General features: G+C 36.8%; 2 protein-coding genes across 2 annotated transcripts; both read left to right on the top strand.

Annotated features, from left to right (window-relative positions):
• The first annotated feature begins 2,110 nt into the window (after positions 1-2,110).
• On the top strand, positions 2,111-5,124 carry LOC132187846 (IQ domain-containing protein IQM1-like). Its single transcript, XM_088517522.1, has 8 exons — positions 2,111-2,490; positions 2,584-2,698; positions 2,895-2,960; positions 3,419-3,507; positions 3,604-3,691; positions 3,795-4,025; positions 4,534-4,635; positions 4,741-5,124. Exons 1-8 carry the CDS (start codon positions 2,111-2,113, stop codon positions 5,122-5,124), a joined length of 1,455 nt encoding a protein of 484 aa, XP_088373648.1.
• Positions 5,125-7,584: 2,460 nt separating this feature from the next.
• On the top strand, positions 7,585-10,652 carry LOC132187322 (protein IQ-DOMAIN 8). Its single transcript, XM_059601602.2, has 5 exons — positions 7,585-7,868; positions 7,974-8,195; positions 8,597-8,803; positions 9,436-9,549; positions 9,664-10,652. Exons 1-5 carry the CDS (start codon positions 7,803-7,805, stop codon positions 10,279-10,281), a joined length of 1,227 nt encoding a protein of 408 aa, XP_059457585.1. The 5' UTR covers positions 7,585-7,802; the 3' UTR covers positions 10,282-10,652.
• The last annotated feature ends 2,620 nt before the right edge of the window (positions 10,653-13,272 follow it).

The following is a 13,272-nucleotide window of genomic DNA, read 5'->3' as shown; positions in this document are numbered from 1 at the left end:
GAAATTTTTTTTTTAAAAAAAAAGGTTTTTTTTTTTTTGAAAACCTAGTCTATTCCCTCACGAATAGCCATTCCTCTCATTTCTCTATGTAAGAGCATCTTCAGCAGTTTAGTTAAAAGATTAATATTAGCTATATTTAGTTATTATTGTTCTTTTTTTTTTAGCTCCAACAGAGTAGCTTGCCATTATTTTTTTTTTTTTTTATTTTTTGACATATCCACACAAGGAGAGGGGAGATTCGAACTAGTGACTTCCGCTTCATGAGGCGTGGTCCGCAGCCAATTGAACTACCCCTTAGGGATAGTAGCTTACCATTAGTTAGAATACCTACATTGCTACAATGAATAGCAATTTGGAGCTATTCACTGTAGCACACTAGATGCATAAAATATTGTTTATTATTTCTTTATTTCACCTAACATCTTTTATTTCTTTTGAATATCTCTTCACACCGGCTACGTCTTTCTCTCAAACACAAAATTTATCTCTCTCACTCACAATAGTTTTTCACACAGTTGGATGAAAAAATTGAATGCAAAAAAAATTTATTTCATGGAAACACGGATGAAAAAAAATCAATTGCAGTTGGATAAAAAAATTTAATGCATGGAAACACACAGATGGAAACAAATCAATTGCAGTTGGATGAAAAAATTTATTTATGTTATTAATTTTAAGAATTAGTGCCTGCATGTGAGATGAATATTTCTCATATGTGTTTATTATTTATTTTTTTTATGAATGATTTATACATATGTGTTTGTTTTTCCCTTTAATTAAGTGTTGGCAATAATATAATAAAAAAATAATGAAAAATAATATTTTAAAGCAAGTAGAAAATGAAATAGAGAATCTGTTGGAGTGTATAGTGAAAAAACAATAGCTGAAGTAAATAATTGTACTTTTTCACTAGGTAAAATACCTAATAATATTGCTAGAGATGCTCTAAGAGATTAATTATTCCAACAAGAATAATTATTCCTATGAATATATTCTTACCAATTCAAATGATTTATTTCGCAAACGAAATGGTGCCTTATTAAGGGTTTATGTCGGGACGCGGAATCTGATGGGCCGAAACATTGTGTGGACGGTTAAGATGCAAGCTCAAATTAGGTTCCTTTTTTTTTTAATTTCGTCCAAGTCTTGCTTGGTATAGCCGCATTAGCTAGGTAGTTATTTTCGCGGCCGTCACTTTCTGTTTCTCAAAGCCTTGTCTGCTGATCTTTCACGAAATCTTGTCAAAACACGTGAGTCCGTGACAACCTTAACCTTCTTTCCCATTCTTGTCTGAAATTAATAGAGGGTAAAAGAAAGCAAAATTAGGACTTTTGTTTCTGATGGGTAACAGACTTTGGTCCTATGCAACTGTCTCGGAGTTGAAGAACAAATCTTCCAAACGTTCCCTTTTCGTTTCCAAAATGAATTAAATATGATTTATGTGAAACTTTGAACCCTTCAACTCCCCGAGTTCAATGTATTTTCAAGTCAAGCCAATTTTCTTTGTCCATTCCAAGTTCTAACAACCCGTTTTGAAGGGAAAAAAAGAATAAAGAAAAAAAGAAAAATTCAAACATTTGCTCTGTTTTCTGCAATCTTTGTCCAATACGTATTTGAAGGTGCAATTAAGTAAACTTCACTCCACTTTCTTTGCACTTTCATGGCTTACTTACTGCTACTATATAAAGAAGGGAAACGGTCAGTAATTAAACATCATTTCCTTTGCATCTTCAACGATTACATATATAAAGAATAGAAATAGTCAATTGAATACTCTACAGAAACACACCCACAGACAAAGGGAATTGTGAAGAAACTGATTTTGTGTGATCTTCAGGTGAGAATGTCTCATGATCATCTATCACCAGTACTTGTTCATTTCTTTATGGTTGTTTTTTTTTTTTTTTTGATTTTAAGGTAGTCTCGTTACTCGCTGTACATTTAATGTTGTTGCATCTAACGGTATAGACAGTGATACGTCTTATTGCTTGCTGTGAATATTTTGAGATTATATATAATTCTTCTTTCTGATTAGGTTGATCCATCAAAATTCACATTTTCTTTGCTCTGATCATGTTCTTCGCTAGGTAGCTTGAGGGAAAAGTTAGAAATGGTTATGGGAAGATTCACCAATGAGTCCAAAGAAAGGAAGACGACATTGATGAGAACAGTAAGCTTCAAGAAAGGTGGTTCGGACTACATAATTGATCAATATGAGGAGGGGTTAGAGAAAATGATTAACATTGAAGAAAAGGAAAGTGGGATAGCTAAAAGCTCCAAGAAGAGGAAAGTGGGAGAGCTGAAGCTTCACACAGCTGCTTCTTTCAATGAATTATATCCCACAGCCTCTTTGGAGAAACCCCAAATTCAGTTTTCTCCAAAGACCACCAATGAGCTTAATGCAGCTGCAATCAAGCTGCAGAAAGTGTACAAGAGTTACAGGACTAGACGGAACCTTGCAGATTGTGCTGTAGTTGTTGAGGAGCTCTGGTGGGTTATATTAGCCAAATCTATATATTTCCTTTGCCACAAATTGTGAAGTTTTGCTTCTTATATATGTATATATATATATAATTGTTGTAGGTGGAAGGCATTAGATTTTGCAGCTCTAAAGCGGTGTTCCATATCATTTTTTGAGCCTGATAGATCAGAAACTGCTGTTTCCAGATGGGCACGGGCAAGGACTAGGGCTGCAAAGGTTTCTTTCTTTCTTTCTTTCTTCATTAATTAAATTCAAAAAGTTTTTGGCCGTGGTTCAAACAAAATTCATTACCTTGAAAATTTCCAACATTGGTTTTCTCTGTCTATTAAAGTGTTTGACTGTGATGGGATTGGTGACAAATTCAAACATCTTGCAAGAATTCCTTTGTATAATGCTGTGTGGTTGATTGTAGGTTGGTAAAGGTCTATCAAAAAACGAGAAAGCTCAGAAATTGGCTCTAAGACACTGGCTTGAAGCTGTAAGTCCACATTCTATGTACATTCCACATATTTTACATAGGTTGTTGGAATAGTCTTTTGGCAGTTGACTCAACTTTGACTCAACTTGATCATTAACATAAATAAAAGATCACTTAAGAAAAAGTAACGCTATTTATTAGACTGATATACGACCAATGGTGGATCTAAGAATTCGAATTAGGAGGGGCGGAACTAAAATAATAAATTTTAAAAAAATTTTGGAGGGGCAGAAGAAAGAGGAGTAAGGGTTTGAGTCAAAAAAACCTAAGACAAAAAAAAATTACCTTTAGAAAGAAAAAAAATTTCAAAAATTTTTGGATTGGGCGGGTGCCCCGCTTGCCTCTTTTATATCTGCCGCGCCTCAGTATATGACTGTTACACAGTTAAAATGACGTTGCATGACAAAAGAAGAGATAAAAGGCATGTTAACTTTTCTCTTTGCTTTGCATTTGCACAGATTGATCCAAGGCATAGATATGGGCACAATCTGCACTTGTACTACAATGTTTGGTTTGACAGCGGCAGCTCCCAACCCTTCTTCTATTGGTAAATAAACCTGCAACAACCTGAAAGCTAGACATGCTTATATATTATATATATATAGACTTGTTCTTTCTAAATCCTTGTTCGTTGAAATTGAAGGTTGGATGTCGGAGATGGCAAAGAGGTAAATGTTGAGAAGTGCCCGAGGACCAATCTGCAACGTCAATGCATCATATACCTTCGACCAGTAAGTAGATGAGTTAATTTTTTATTGCAGAAAAGGGCTTTAGGATTCACCAAAATGTAGGCATATTAATTGTGATTAATAACATTTAAGTTGCTCATGGCAGAAAGAGAGAGAAGCATATGAAGTGATTGTAGAGAGTGGGAGGCTTGTTTACAGACAAAGTGGAGCTCCTGTGAACACTGATGATGGCACAAAGTGGATATTTGTTCTCAGCACAACGAGGAACTTGTATGTTGGGGAGAAGAAGAAAGGCCAGTTTCAGCACTCTAGTTTTCTAGCTGGTGGTGCCACCACCGCTGCTGGAAGATTGGTGGCCCATAATGGGGTTCTTGAGGTATCTTTTATATACAAATATATACTGAGATGCATGCATATATGGATACAAACATGGACTTCACATGCATACATTCCTTAAATTTATACTAGGTTTTTTATGCGAAGATTTAACATGATATTAGAGCATAAAAATTATAAGCTTAACCTTTATCTTTGTCATTCATTTTTCATTTAGAGTTTGAACTCATACGAGGAGTGTTAGAGCCTGTTTGGATTTATGTTATAAAGCTTAAAATGCGCTTTTAGTACCTAAAAATACGTGGCAAACAAAAAGCTTGTTTGTTTGGTAAAAATACTCGGTACTTGTTTGGCTTCTTTACTTTAAAAATGGTTAGAATATATTTTTACAAAATGCTTAAAAGAAGAATTTTTTGAAAAACTCTTTAGTTTTAAAATCTCTATTTTCTAACATGATTTCAAATATGTTCTTATAATATTAATTAAAATGATTAAATTTACCATTTTTGGTATCAGTATAATTTATCATTTCCTTTCACATTTGTCAGGCTATATGGCCCTATAGTGGTCATTATCAGCCGACAGAAGAGAACTTCCTGGAGTTCATCAGTTTCCTAGAAGACCACCATGTAAGCTTGACCGACGTTAAGGTAATTAATTTCTTCAGTCCTCTCTCACATGGTTGGCCCAAATTCAATGATTACTTTATATACCAACTAATTAATGGTGTTAATTTCTTAATGGGTGTATTGCAGAAATATCCTGTAGATGACGATATCCCACCATTGAAAGTTACACGTAAGGAAGAAAAGGCAGAGTCAATTGGTCATGATGATGATGGTGTGAACGGAATTGGAAACAATGTGGAAGCAAAGGAATTCCAATTTGCCAAGCGTTTTTCATGTAAATGGAGTAGTGGAGCTGGTGCTCGTATAGTGTGTGTGAGAGACTACCCAGCAAAGCTCCAATTTCAGGCACTTGAACAAGTGAATCTGTCGCCTAGGACAAAGCCAGGACACTTTCAAGGCATTAATGCTCCCATCCCTTCGCCAAGGCCTAGTCCCAAAATCCACCTCTCACCAAGGCTTGCATGTATGGGACTTCCAAGCCCAAGAGTGCACCTTTCTACTGCTAATTGATTAGATTCAACACAAAATGATGAATCTTTTTTGGCTTCTTTTGGATGTGTCATGAGGGACATGGCTAGCTAGTGGCATTTATAGCTAGCTCTATTAGGGTCAGAAAAAAGTAGTAATAAGTGATGGGAAGGGACTAATTACCCAAATTGGTTGACATTGGGTGCAAGATTATTTAACTCCATATAATTCTTTTTTTTTTTTTCCTTTTAACATTGTTCTTTTTTTCTTTTTAACATTGTTCTTTGTGGTTGGATGACTTTCCTCCATATAAGATTTGTTCTTGTATCCATCATTGAAAAATACTTGAATAAAATTTTCCACATTCTCATTCTCTCTCTCTCTCTCTCTCTCTCTCTCTCTCTCTCTATGTTGTAAGACGACCCCGGAGTTTATTAGTGGTAATTAATAGGTTGTACATGCAAATTATGTGTTAGTTTGAAGTGGGCAAAGTGTAATTTTGCGCATTGGCCAGTGCGGGAAGCAAAGCGCACTGGCCGGCGCATGGTGGATGAGATAGAGCCGTTTTGCGTTGATGAGTAGTTGAGGAGGCAGGGAGCACAGTAAGCCAGCATGTGACTGAACGAAACCAATTGAGAAGACTAAATCTAGAATTGAAAAATAAAATCTAAAGTTCAACCGATTCTGGGAAGGCGAGAGGGCGAACGGAGGCAACATAGCATAAGCAAAGGGATGGCCGGAACAATTGAATTGGTCGGAAGACCAAAAAAAAAAAAAAAAACTGATTGGAAAGAAGATGGGAGTAGGGTGGGAGGGGGAACAGGCTTTTTCTCTCTAGATTTTAATTGCTACTTGTAAAATAATTACGTTAATTATTTATTTAAGTTTTTTTTTTTTTTTTTTTTTAAAACGTATCATACTCATTCATTGATAAAAATTGCGAGCCTAAAGCTCTTACAAACAAAACAAAAAGTTCTGAAGTAAATCATAGCCGAAGCTAAAGATACAGTCATCAACAACAGACCAAATCAACCATAACACAGCATCCACTAACCTATGACTAATCATCAGGTTTAAAAATCAGATCTGCATCAAACAGACACAATCTAATGCATAGGTAACGCTTATTCCTCGGCCTTGAGAGCAAAACTCCTAAGCCGATACTTATTCCTCTACCTTGAGAGCAAAACCCCCAAGCCGATACTCATCCTCCTCGACCCGAAGGCCAGGATAAAGTTCACATCCACAACCCAAGGATTTGGACTAGTAATAACGGACAGCAACCGGGCGCAACAAAGTAGGAGGAAAGAGCCTTATTACAAGCAAAAAGAAAAAACCATACAGGGAAATAAAAGGAACAGTAAAACAAATGCAGGAAAAGAAATTACAGAAAAAAACAACAATACAGGGAAATAAACGCGAAAAACACACAAAGCGGGTCACGGCAGCCAGAGGAAGCCGATCGCGAGCTGGCTGGAAACCGCCGCGGAAGGTGGCACAAAAAGCTTGGCGCAGGAGGGGTGCGTGAAAAGACCCGACAGCGAGCGGTGAGCGGCGAAGCGGGCGCAGAGAAGATTAGTGGCACACACAAACAAACAGGGAGGTGGAGAGTTTGAGTGAAAACCCCCAAAAACAGTACCCACCGAGAGAGAATACAAGCATAACAGAATAGAAAACACCAAAGACAGAAACGAGCCTAAAAACGAAAACCAGGAAGCAAAAAAGCAAAATCAAAGAACGAAAGCAAAGAAGCACAATCAGGGAGAAACGAAAACAAACCCAGCCGGATCGACGGAACCCTTGCAAAAGGTGGGATGAGGGGGAAGAGAGGGGGTACCGGGACTAGGGACATCAAGTAAAATACGAGCACCCGAAGTGGAGAGGTTGAGGGGAGGAGGGATGCCGTTGCCTGCATCTCTCCTCACTTGAGGCGGCGGCGGCGGCGCTCTGGAGGGGGGGCTTAGGGTTTCACTGGGCTCTAGAGGGGAGGGGAGGGGGAATTATTTATTTAAGTTATGCTTCTCTCTCGGCAAATTTGTCATGAATTTGCAAGGAGTTATATAACTTATATATATATATTGTTATTGGGATGGGTAAAAGTGAAATTTTCTTTTCTTTACGTTCCTAATTTCTTCCGGCGAAAAAGAAAACATTATGAACCAAATATATGGTTTTTATATTTGACAGGGTACACCTATTTATTTGATATAATCATATAAAATTAAGCCCATCCAGTGGACCCAAGCAAACCATCCCAATTAGAAATCTATAATAATTTAATAATTCAAACGAAAAACCAAAATAATAATAAAGTTGTAATATTTTAACGTTGGCTTAATTAAGAAGATTGCATGGAGCGGCATACACTAAAAAAGTGCTTACACTATCCGTTACGTATTTCTGACTTTTCATTTCGAATTTCAAAATTCAAATTCTCTCGCATTAACTCTTAACTCTTAAGCCAGAGCTCTCTTCTTCCAAATTCCACTCCAAACCCCCCGTTCTCCTCAGTCCTCTCTTTCATTGCTTCACTCTACGGACTTCCATTTCCATATCACTCTATTCTCTCTTCTTTTCACCTTCTTTGTCTCTCTAGCTCGCTCTCGCTATAGCTTCTAGTGTGAAATTCTTGTTCACCAGAAACATTTTTTCTTTTCTTTTCTGAAAACACCCTGCTCTCTCCGCTCTGCTTTCTGAAACAAGCTACTTTAATTACTCAAATGGGTGCCTCAGGAAAATGGCTAAAATCACTATTCACTCTAAAGAAGCCCCACGCAACCAACCAGGTAAGCCAAAACATTTCTAACCAAACTCTTTGCTTTTCTTCCCCTGTTTTTGTCTCTGGTTTTCATGTTTTCATTGTTTATCTTATTTCTGTTCTTGTTGTTCAGGAAAAGGTTGGGGATAACACCAAGAAGAAATGGAGGCTATGGAGGAGCTCATCAGAGGGCATGAATAGGGGCCACATTTTTGCATCTAAGGCGTCCGATTCTTCCTCTGATGCTTTCAATTCCGCCATTGCTACTGTAATGAGAGCACAACCTAAAGATTTCATGGTGATCAAGCAAGAATGGGCTGCCATTCGGATCCAATCCGTGTTTCGAGGCTTCTTGGTAAATTAATCTCTCTTCTTTGGCTTAATCGGACCGAAACAAATTGAAACAAAAAACTGTGGCTAAAATATAATATTTAGCAGCCCTTTCCTCCCATGACTTGCACCGACAAAAACCCATGTTTTATGTAAAGAGTAGCAGCTCAAGTATTTTCCTTTTTCCTTCTTTGTTGTTCAATGTAAGTAAATAAGAACAACTACTCTGCCTCTTGTAAGTTAACCAAACAGAGCTAGACAACATGTTTGGTTGATGTTTCATTCAAGTTTTCTTTTTGTTTGAATTATATTGTAGAAAAATAATGCCCATAATCTTCTCATCTATGTGCTCCTTAATTCCTCTTATATGCTTTTGAAGTACTATTTATGCACTTCTTCTCAGTGGCCTTAATGACATGATTGCAGGCAAGACAGGCTTTGAGGGCTTTGAGAGCAGTGGTGAGGCTTCAAGCTATATTTCGAGGCAGGCAGGTTCGGAAGCAAGCTGCTGTTACACTGAGGTGCATGCAGGCTCTTGTTCGGGTTCAGGCTCGAGTAAGGGCAAATTCTGTGAGGACATCCTCAGAAGGGCTATTGGATGAACACCTTATTGATCCCATGAAGCAGGCTGAGGTTCGATATCATAAGCTCTTGTTTTTTCAATACTTTTATGTGGGGCTGTAAATAAACCAGTATGTTCCACAGCTCAGTTTAACTTGACTCGAACTCAATAGGGGCTCGTGAGCTCAGCTCGTTTAAAGTTCGACCGGTTCATTTGCCCAACTCGTTAACTCATTCATATATCTTCTATATATATATAATACAAAAAGTTAGTTATATAAATTTAAGTATGTATATTAGTAATTAAGTAATATATGTAATATAAATTACTTAATATTTATATTTATACTATAGATAAATATTTAGAGGTTGTTTTAAAATTCGAGCTTACACTCTACTCGGATCATACATTAAAGATTTTAATAATTTAGCTCGAGCTCGAGTTGGGCCCAACTTGGCTCGAATAGCATTCTCAACGAACTCGAGCATTAGCTCGAGCTCACCCGAATTTTAAACGAGCCGAGCTTCAACACACATTTCATAGCTCAGCTCGAAGAAGCATCTTCATAAACGAGCCCATCTTAAAATTTTAAAGCTCGACTCGGCTCCATTACAGCCCTACTTTTACTTTTATGTATTCTTATTATGAGGATGCCAGTTCTATATACAATGTTAACAATATTATCAATCTTGAAAATTCTCAGCACGGATGGTGTGATAGTCCAGGAACCATAGATGAAGTCAGAGCAAAGCTACAAATGAGGCAAGAAGGAGCTCTCAAGAGGGAGAGAGCAATTGCCTACTCCCGCTTTCAACAGGTAATGAAATTGAATATGTCGCCTAGTTAAAGCTGTCTGGAAAATGATTCATATAGATTATGTTGAATATGTACAATAAATGTTGTTCGAGGATGCTGAATTTCTTGTTTTCAGCAACCAAGATTGTCTGCTAGTCCCAGGTCAAGAACCAGCAAGCCAGTGACTTCTCCCAAGCATCATAGGCAAGATAAGAACATCTCTGAATGGAGCTGGTTAGACCGTTGGATGGCAGTCAAGCCATGGGAAAGCAGATTGATGACTGACCCCTCAGAACTTACTCCATTGTCTAGGAAAAGCGATGAAAATGTTGTCAATTTTCCTTCACATTCTTTAGATTATGTGAAATCCAGGATCTCAGCTAGACCACTTTCAGTTGGTCAAATCAGTTGCTCATCTTCTGCCCCAAGTTCTGAATCTCTATATGATGAGAGTTGTGCATCAACTTCATCTACATCCACATCTCCAACAATAGGAGAAAGCAATCTCCGTACTCCCAGCTACTTGAATCTCACAGAGTCAACTAGGGCTAAGCAAAGAGCTTGCGGGTTCTTCCCTCATGGTTTGCAGAGGCCTTTTATGGAGGATTTTGTGTGCCATAAAAAGCCAATGGTATTTTCTAATGCAGATTCGAGGAGCATTGCTTGTTCTAATCCTTCAGTTGATTTGAACAAAGATTTGTACCCACCAGCTGCATTGGTTAGACACAACCGGGTAATATATCGACAACACTAAGGGAGATTAAATGTCCAAGTTCCATAAGTTCAACAAATTGTTGCCCCTTGCGATTTTGAAGCTGCTAAGAGTAAATAGAGGCTCACATCAAAGGATTAAAGAGAAATACCCAACATATTAAAGGAAAACACTGGTTGAAAACACAGAATGTGGTTGTTCAAGGGAGATTGAATGGCATTATCTTGTGTTTAGTTCTTCATAGACAAGGTCTGTTTGTTTGTTGTTGTATGTAATTGTGTGGCATGTACAGAATGATGCTTTAGATGTTTTCTTCTGGAGAATTGGTTGTACTACTTAAAGTAAGAATATAGGAGTGGATGTGTTCAAAGAATTCAATTATGCCCACTTCCATATTTAAATGAGGGTGCTTAGTAAGGATTATGGCCTTGTCTCGGAATCTAAGGGCATGTTTGGGTGTGTGTTTAAGAGGCTTAAAAGTGTGTTTAACATTCAAAAAGTTCGTTTGAAGAAAAAAGTACTCGTTTGATAAAAATAATTGAAAGCGCTATTAATGGTCTAAAAATCCAAAAAATAGTCAAAACGCACTTTTGACAAAAGTTTAAATTGAAGCTTTTGCCAAAAAGTACTTTTTGACTTAAAAGCTATATTTCTCAAACACAATCACAAACATGCTCTAAGTATTGTTTATTTTGATCACCCAAATATATATGCATGGTAGACTATATACACAATTGTCATACAATTTGATGATGTAGCAATGAAAATCAGACATTAAATCGGTACTTGTAAAACAAAAAAACTAATGTCTAATTTTAACAATCAAGTCATCCTAGTTATATGACAGTCTACTAAATTGCATTACTATATATATATTGTTTGTTGTCATATGTAACTGTGGTTTCATGTATAAGAATGATGCTTAGAGAACATAAACAAGCCCTAGAAGAAGAGCTAGCCAAGATAGGTTTTTGAATATGCATGTTTAGAATATAGTTTGTATTGGGTGGTTTAATGAATATTAAAAAGTGCAGTCTTGTGCTTAATGGAATGCCCTAACTTTATACCCTTTTTTTTTTAATTAATATTTGTAAAATCTTTGAAGAGCTACTCTTATGACTTAACTTTAAAAATAGTAGCAAAATTTAATTGAACTATAATTGTAAGAATAATATCATAGTATAACTAAAACCCCCATTTATATTATTCACCTTATTGTACAGTTATGTTCATACTTTCTGTTAGTTCTTGTGTTGGCTTAATTCAGTTTCAAAATGCAGAGGTTACTGTTCACGAGCTCAAACACTGATATAGAATGCTCAGAATCCAATCTCCACCGTTCATAATGTAGATTCATGTGTTATGAACGTCCCTGCAAAATTTCAGCTCAATCGGACCACAAACGCCCATCGATCGGGGCTGTTGATCAAGACTGGACAGCATTTCCAGAATGCTGTTTCACCCATGTCCGGACATGCCTTCCCCGGGTCCGGACCTCATTTCCAGAAACTCAAATTTTGCTCCGCAAAGCTGTGTCCGGACAGCCCATTAACATGTCCGGACACCCCGTAAGTTTGAGGCCCAAAAACGTGATTTTAAGTGGTTTAAGTCTAGGGTTTTGTCGGGGGTATATATACATCATTATAGAAGATAGAAGTACGAATTTTCACCCCCAGAGAGTTCGTGTGAGGCTGTGCTTGAGTGATTATTTTCTTGTGAGCCAAATTGATTCCTCTTAGAGGATTTTTGTTAGTATTGATTGTGTGCTTAATTGAAGTCTATCGGAAGGGTTCGATAAAGGAGAATCACGTTGAAGAAGATTGTGAGCGTGGAGACAAGTTGGAGGCTTGTCGATCTTACAGAGTCAAGGTCTTGCAAAGGGTTGTAAGTGTTCCTAGTGTCTGTAATCTCTAGATAATCTTTTGATAGTGATTTCCTGGGTTTGGCTGCCCCGGAGAGGTTTTACTTTTAGAACGTTTTCTAAAAGGTTTCCTCTTCGTCACCAAAATATCTGTGTCTGCCTCTTTATTGCTTTATATATTTTGGGTGATTGAATTGTTTATTGCTTCATAATATTAATTCCGCATAAATTGTGATAAACAAGTTTTTGGAGTCGGCATAGCGTTTTTCACTTTCTAAAACTATATACACATTCAAAAGATACTATCACAACCCAAACCTGATAAATCCTTTCTCATGCTTCATATAAAGGCACAACTTTTTGTTAAAGCGAGAAAATCCTTTGAATATGAAACATATAAACATAGATATTGTTACTGAACTAGTCTTTCCCATAGCCTATGTTGAACTCCCTATCTTGTTCGACAAGAGGGTGTTGAATGTCATTCCCCATTCAACCTAAAGGGTCAATCAAGCATGCGAACCTGTTCAACTAAGGATTAGCAGATTAATCACATACAAATTAGATTTGTGAGCGTACCACCCTTCTAAAGTCTAGACAACAAATGATTAATCCAATTCAATTTGGTCACGTTGAGCATACTACCCCCGCAACATCGGGTTTCAAACGTATAATTCCCGAATGAATTAAGTTTTTGCCTGAATTGTGTTTTTTTTTTTTTTTTTTTTTTTTTTTTTGCCTTGGGTAAACTTTCATAGTATGAACTTTATATTGTTCTTTATTCATAAAACTTTTCTTGAAAATAACCTTTAAAAATTGTACCATATATACTTTTCATAAATTTCTTTTGAAAACATAAATGCATGCAAAAAGTATCACTGCTGGCAAAGATATTTACTTACTATGCACGTAAAAATACATTTAATATTTCTCTAAGTAAGAGGATTTAATACATGTAAAAAACATTCCAGATGGTATAAGTATTTACTTACTTGTCTTGTAGTAATGTCCTGTAGTTGAAGTATTCGGTGTAACGCTCTCAAAACTGGCGGCATTGGCCATTTTAATAGGATTACTGGCAATGTCTCTAGTTCAGTTAACTAATAACTAATTGAAGGAATCATCCATCAAGCATATTCAGAGTAAATCTAGCGGAAAGTGAAAATGACAGA

Source organism: Corylus avellana, chromosome 6, assembly GCF_965113065.1.
Source record: "Corylus avellana chromosome 6, dhCorAvel1.hap1.2, whole genome shotgun sequence".
Classification (NCBI taxonomy): domain Eukaryota; kingdom Viridiplantae; phylum Streptophyta; class Magnoliopsida; order Fagales; family Betulaceae; genus Corylus; species Corylus avellana.
This window is presented reverse-complemented; position numbering and strand designations above follow the sequence as displayed.

What these genes read in the sequence shown, in the direction of transcription:
- LOC132187846 (XM_088517522.1), top strand. Translation starts at nt 2,111, where the DNA reads ATGGTTATGGGAAGATTCACCAATGAGTCCAAAGAAAGGAAGACGACA. An exon ending in GTAGTTGTTGAGGAGCTCTG is followed by an intron (nt 2,491 to 2,583) that starts GTGGGTTATATT and finishes TAATTGTTGTAG; the next exon opens with GTGGAAGGCATTAGATTTTG. An exon ending in CAAGGACTAGGGCTGCAAAG is followed by an intron (nt 2,699 to 2,894) that starts GTTTCTTTCTTT and finishes GGTTGATTGTAG; the next exon opens with GTTGGTAAAGGTCTATCAAA.
- LOC132187322 (XM_059601602.2), top strand. Translation starts at nt 7,803, where the DNA reads ATGGGTGCCTCAGGAAAATGGCTAAAATCACTATTCACTCTAAAGAAG. An exon ending in ATCCCATGAAGCAGGCTGAG is followed by an intron (nt 8,804 to 9,435) that starts GTTCGATATCAT and finishes GAAAATTCTCAG; the next exon opens with CACGGATGGTGTGATAGTCC. An exon ending in CCTACTCCCGCTTTCAACAG is followed by an intron (nt 9,550 to 9,663) that starts GTAATGAAATTG and finishes TCTTGTTTTCAG; the next exon opens with CAACCAAGATTGTCTGCTAG.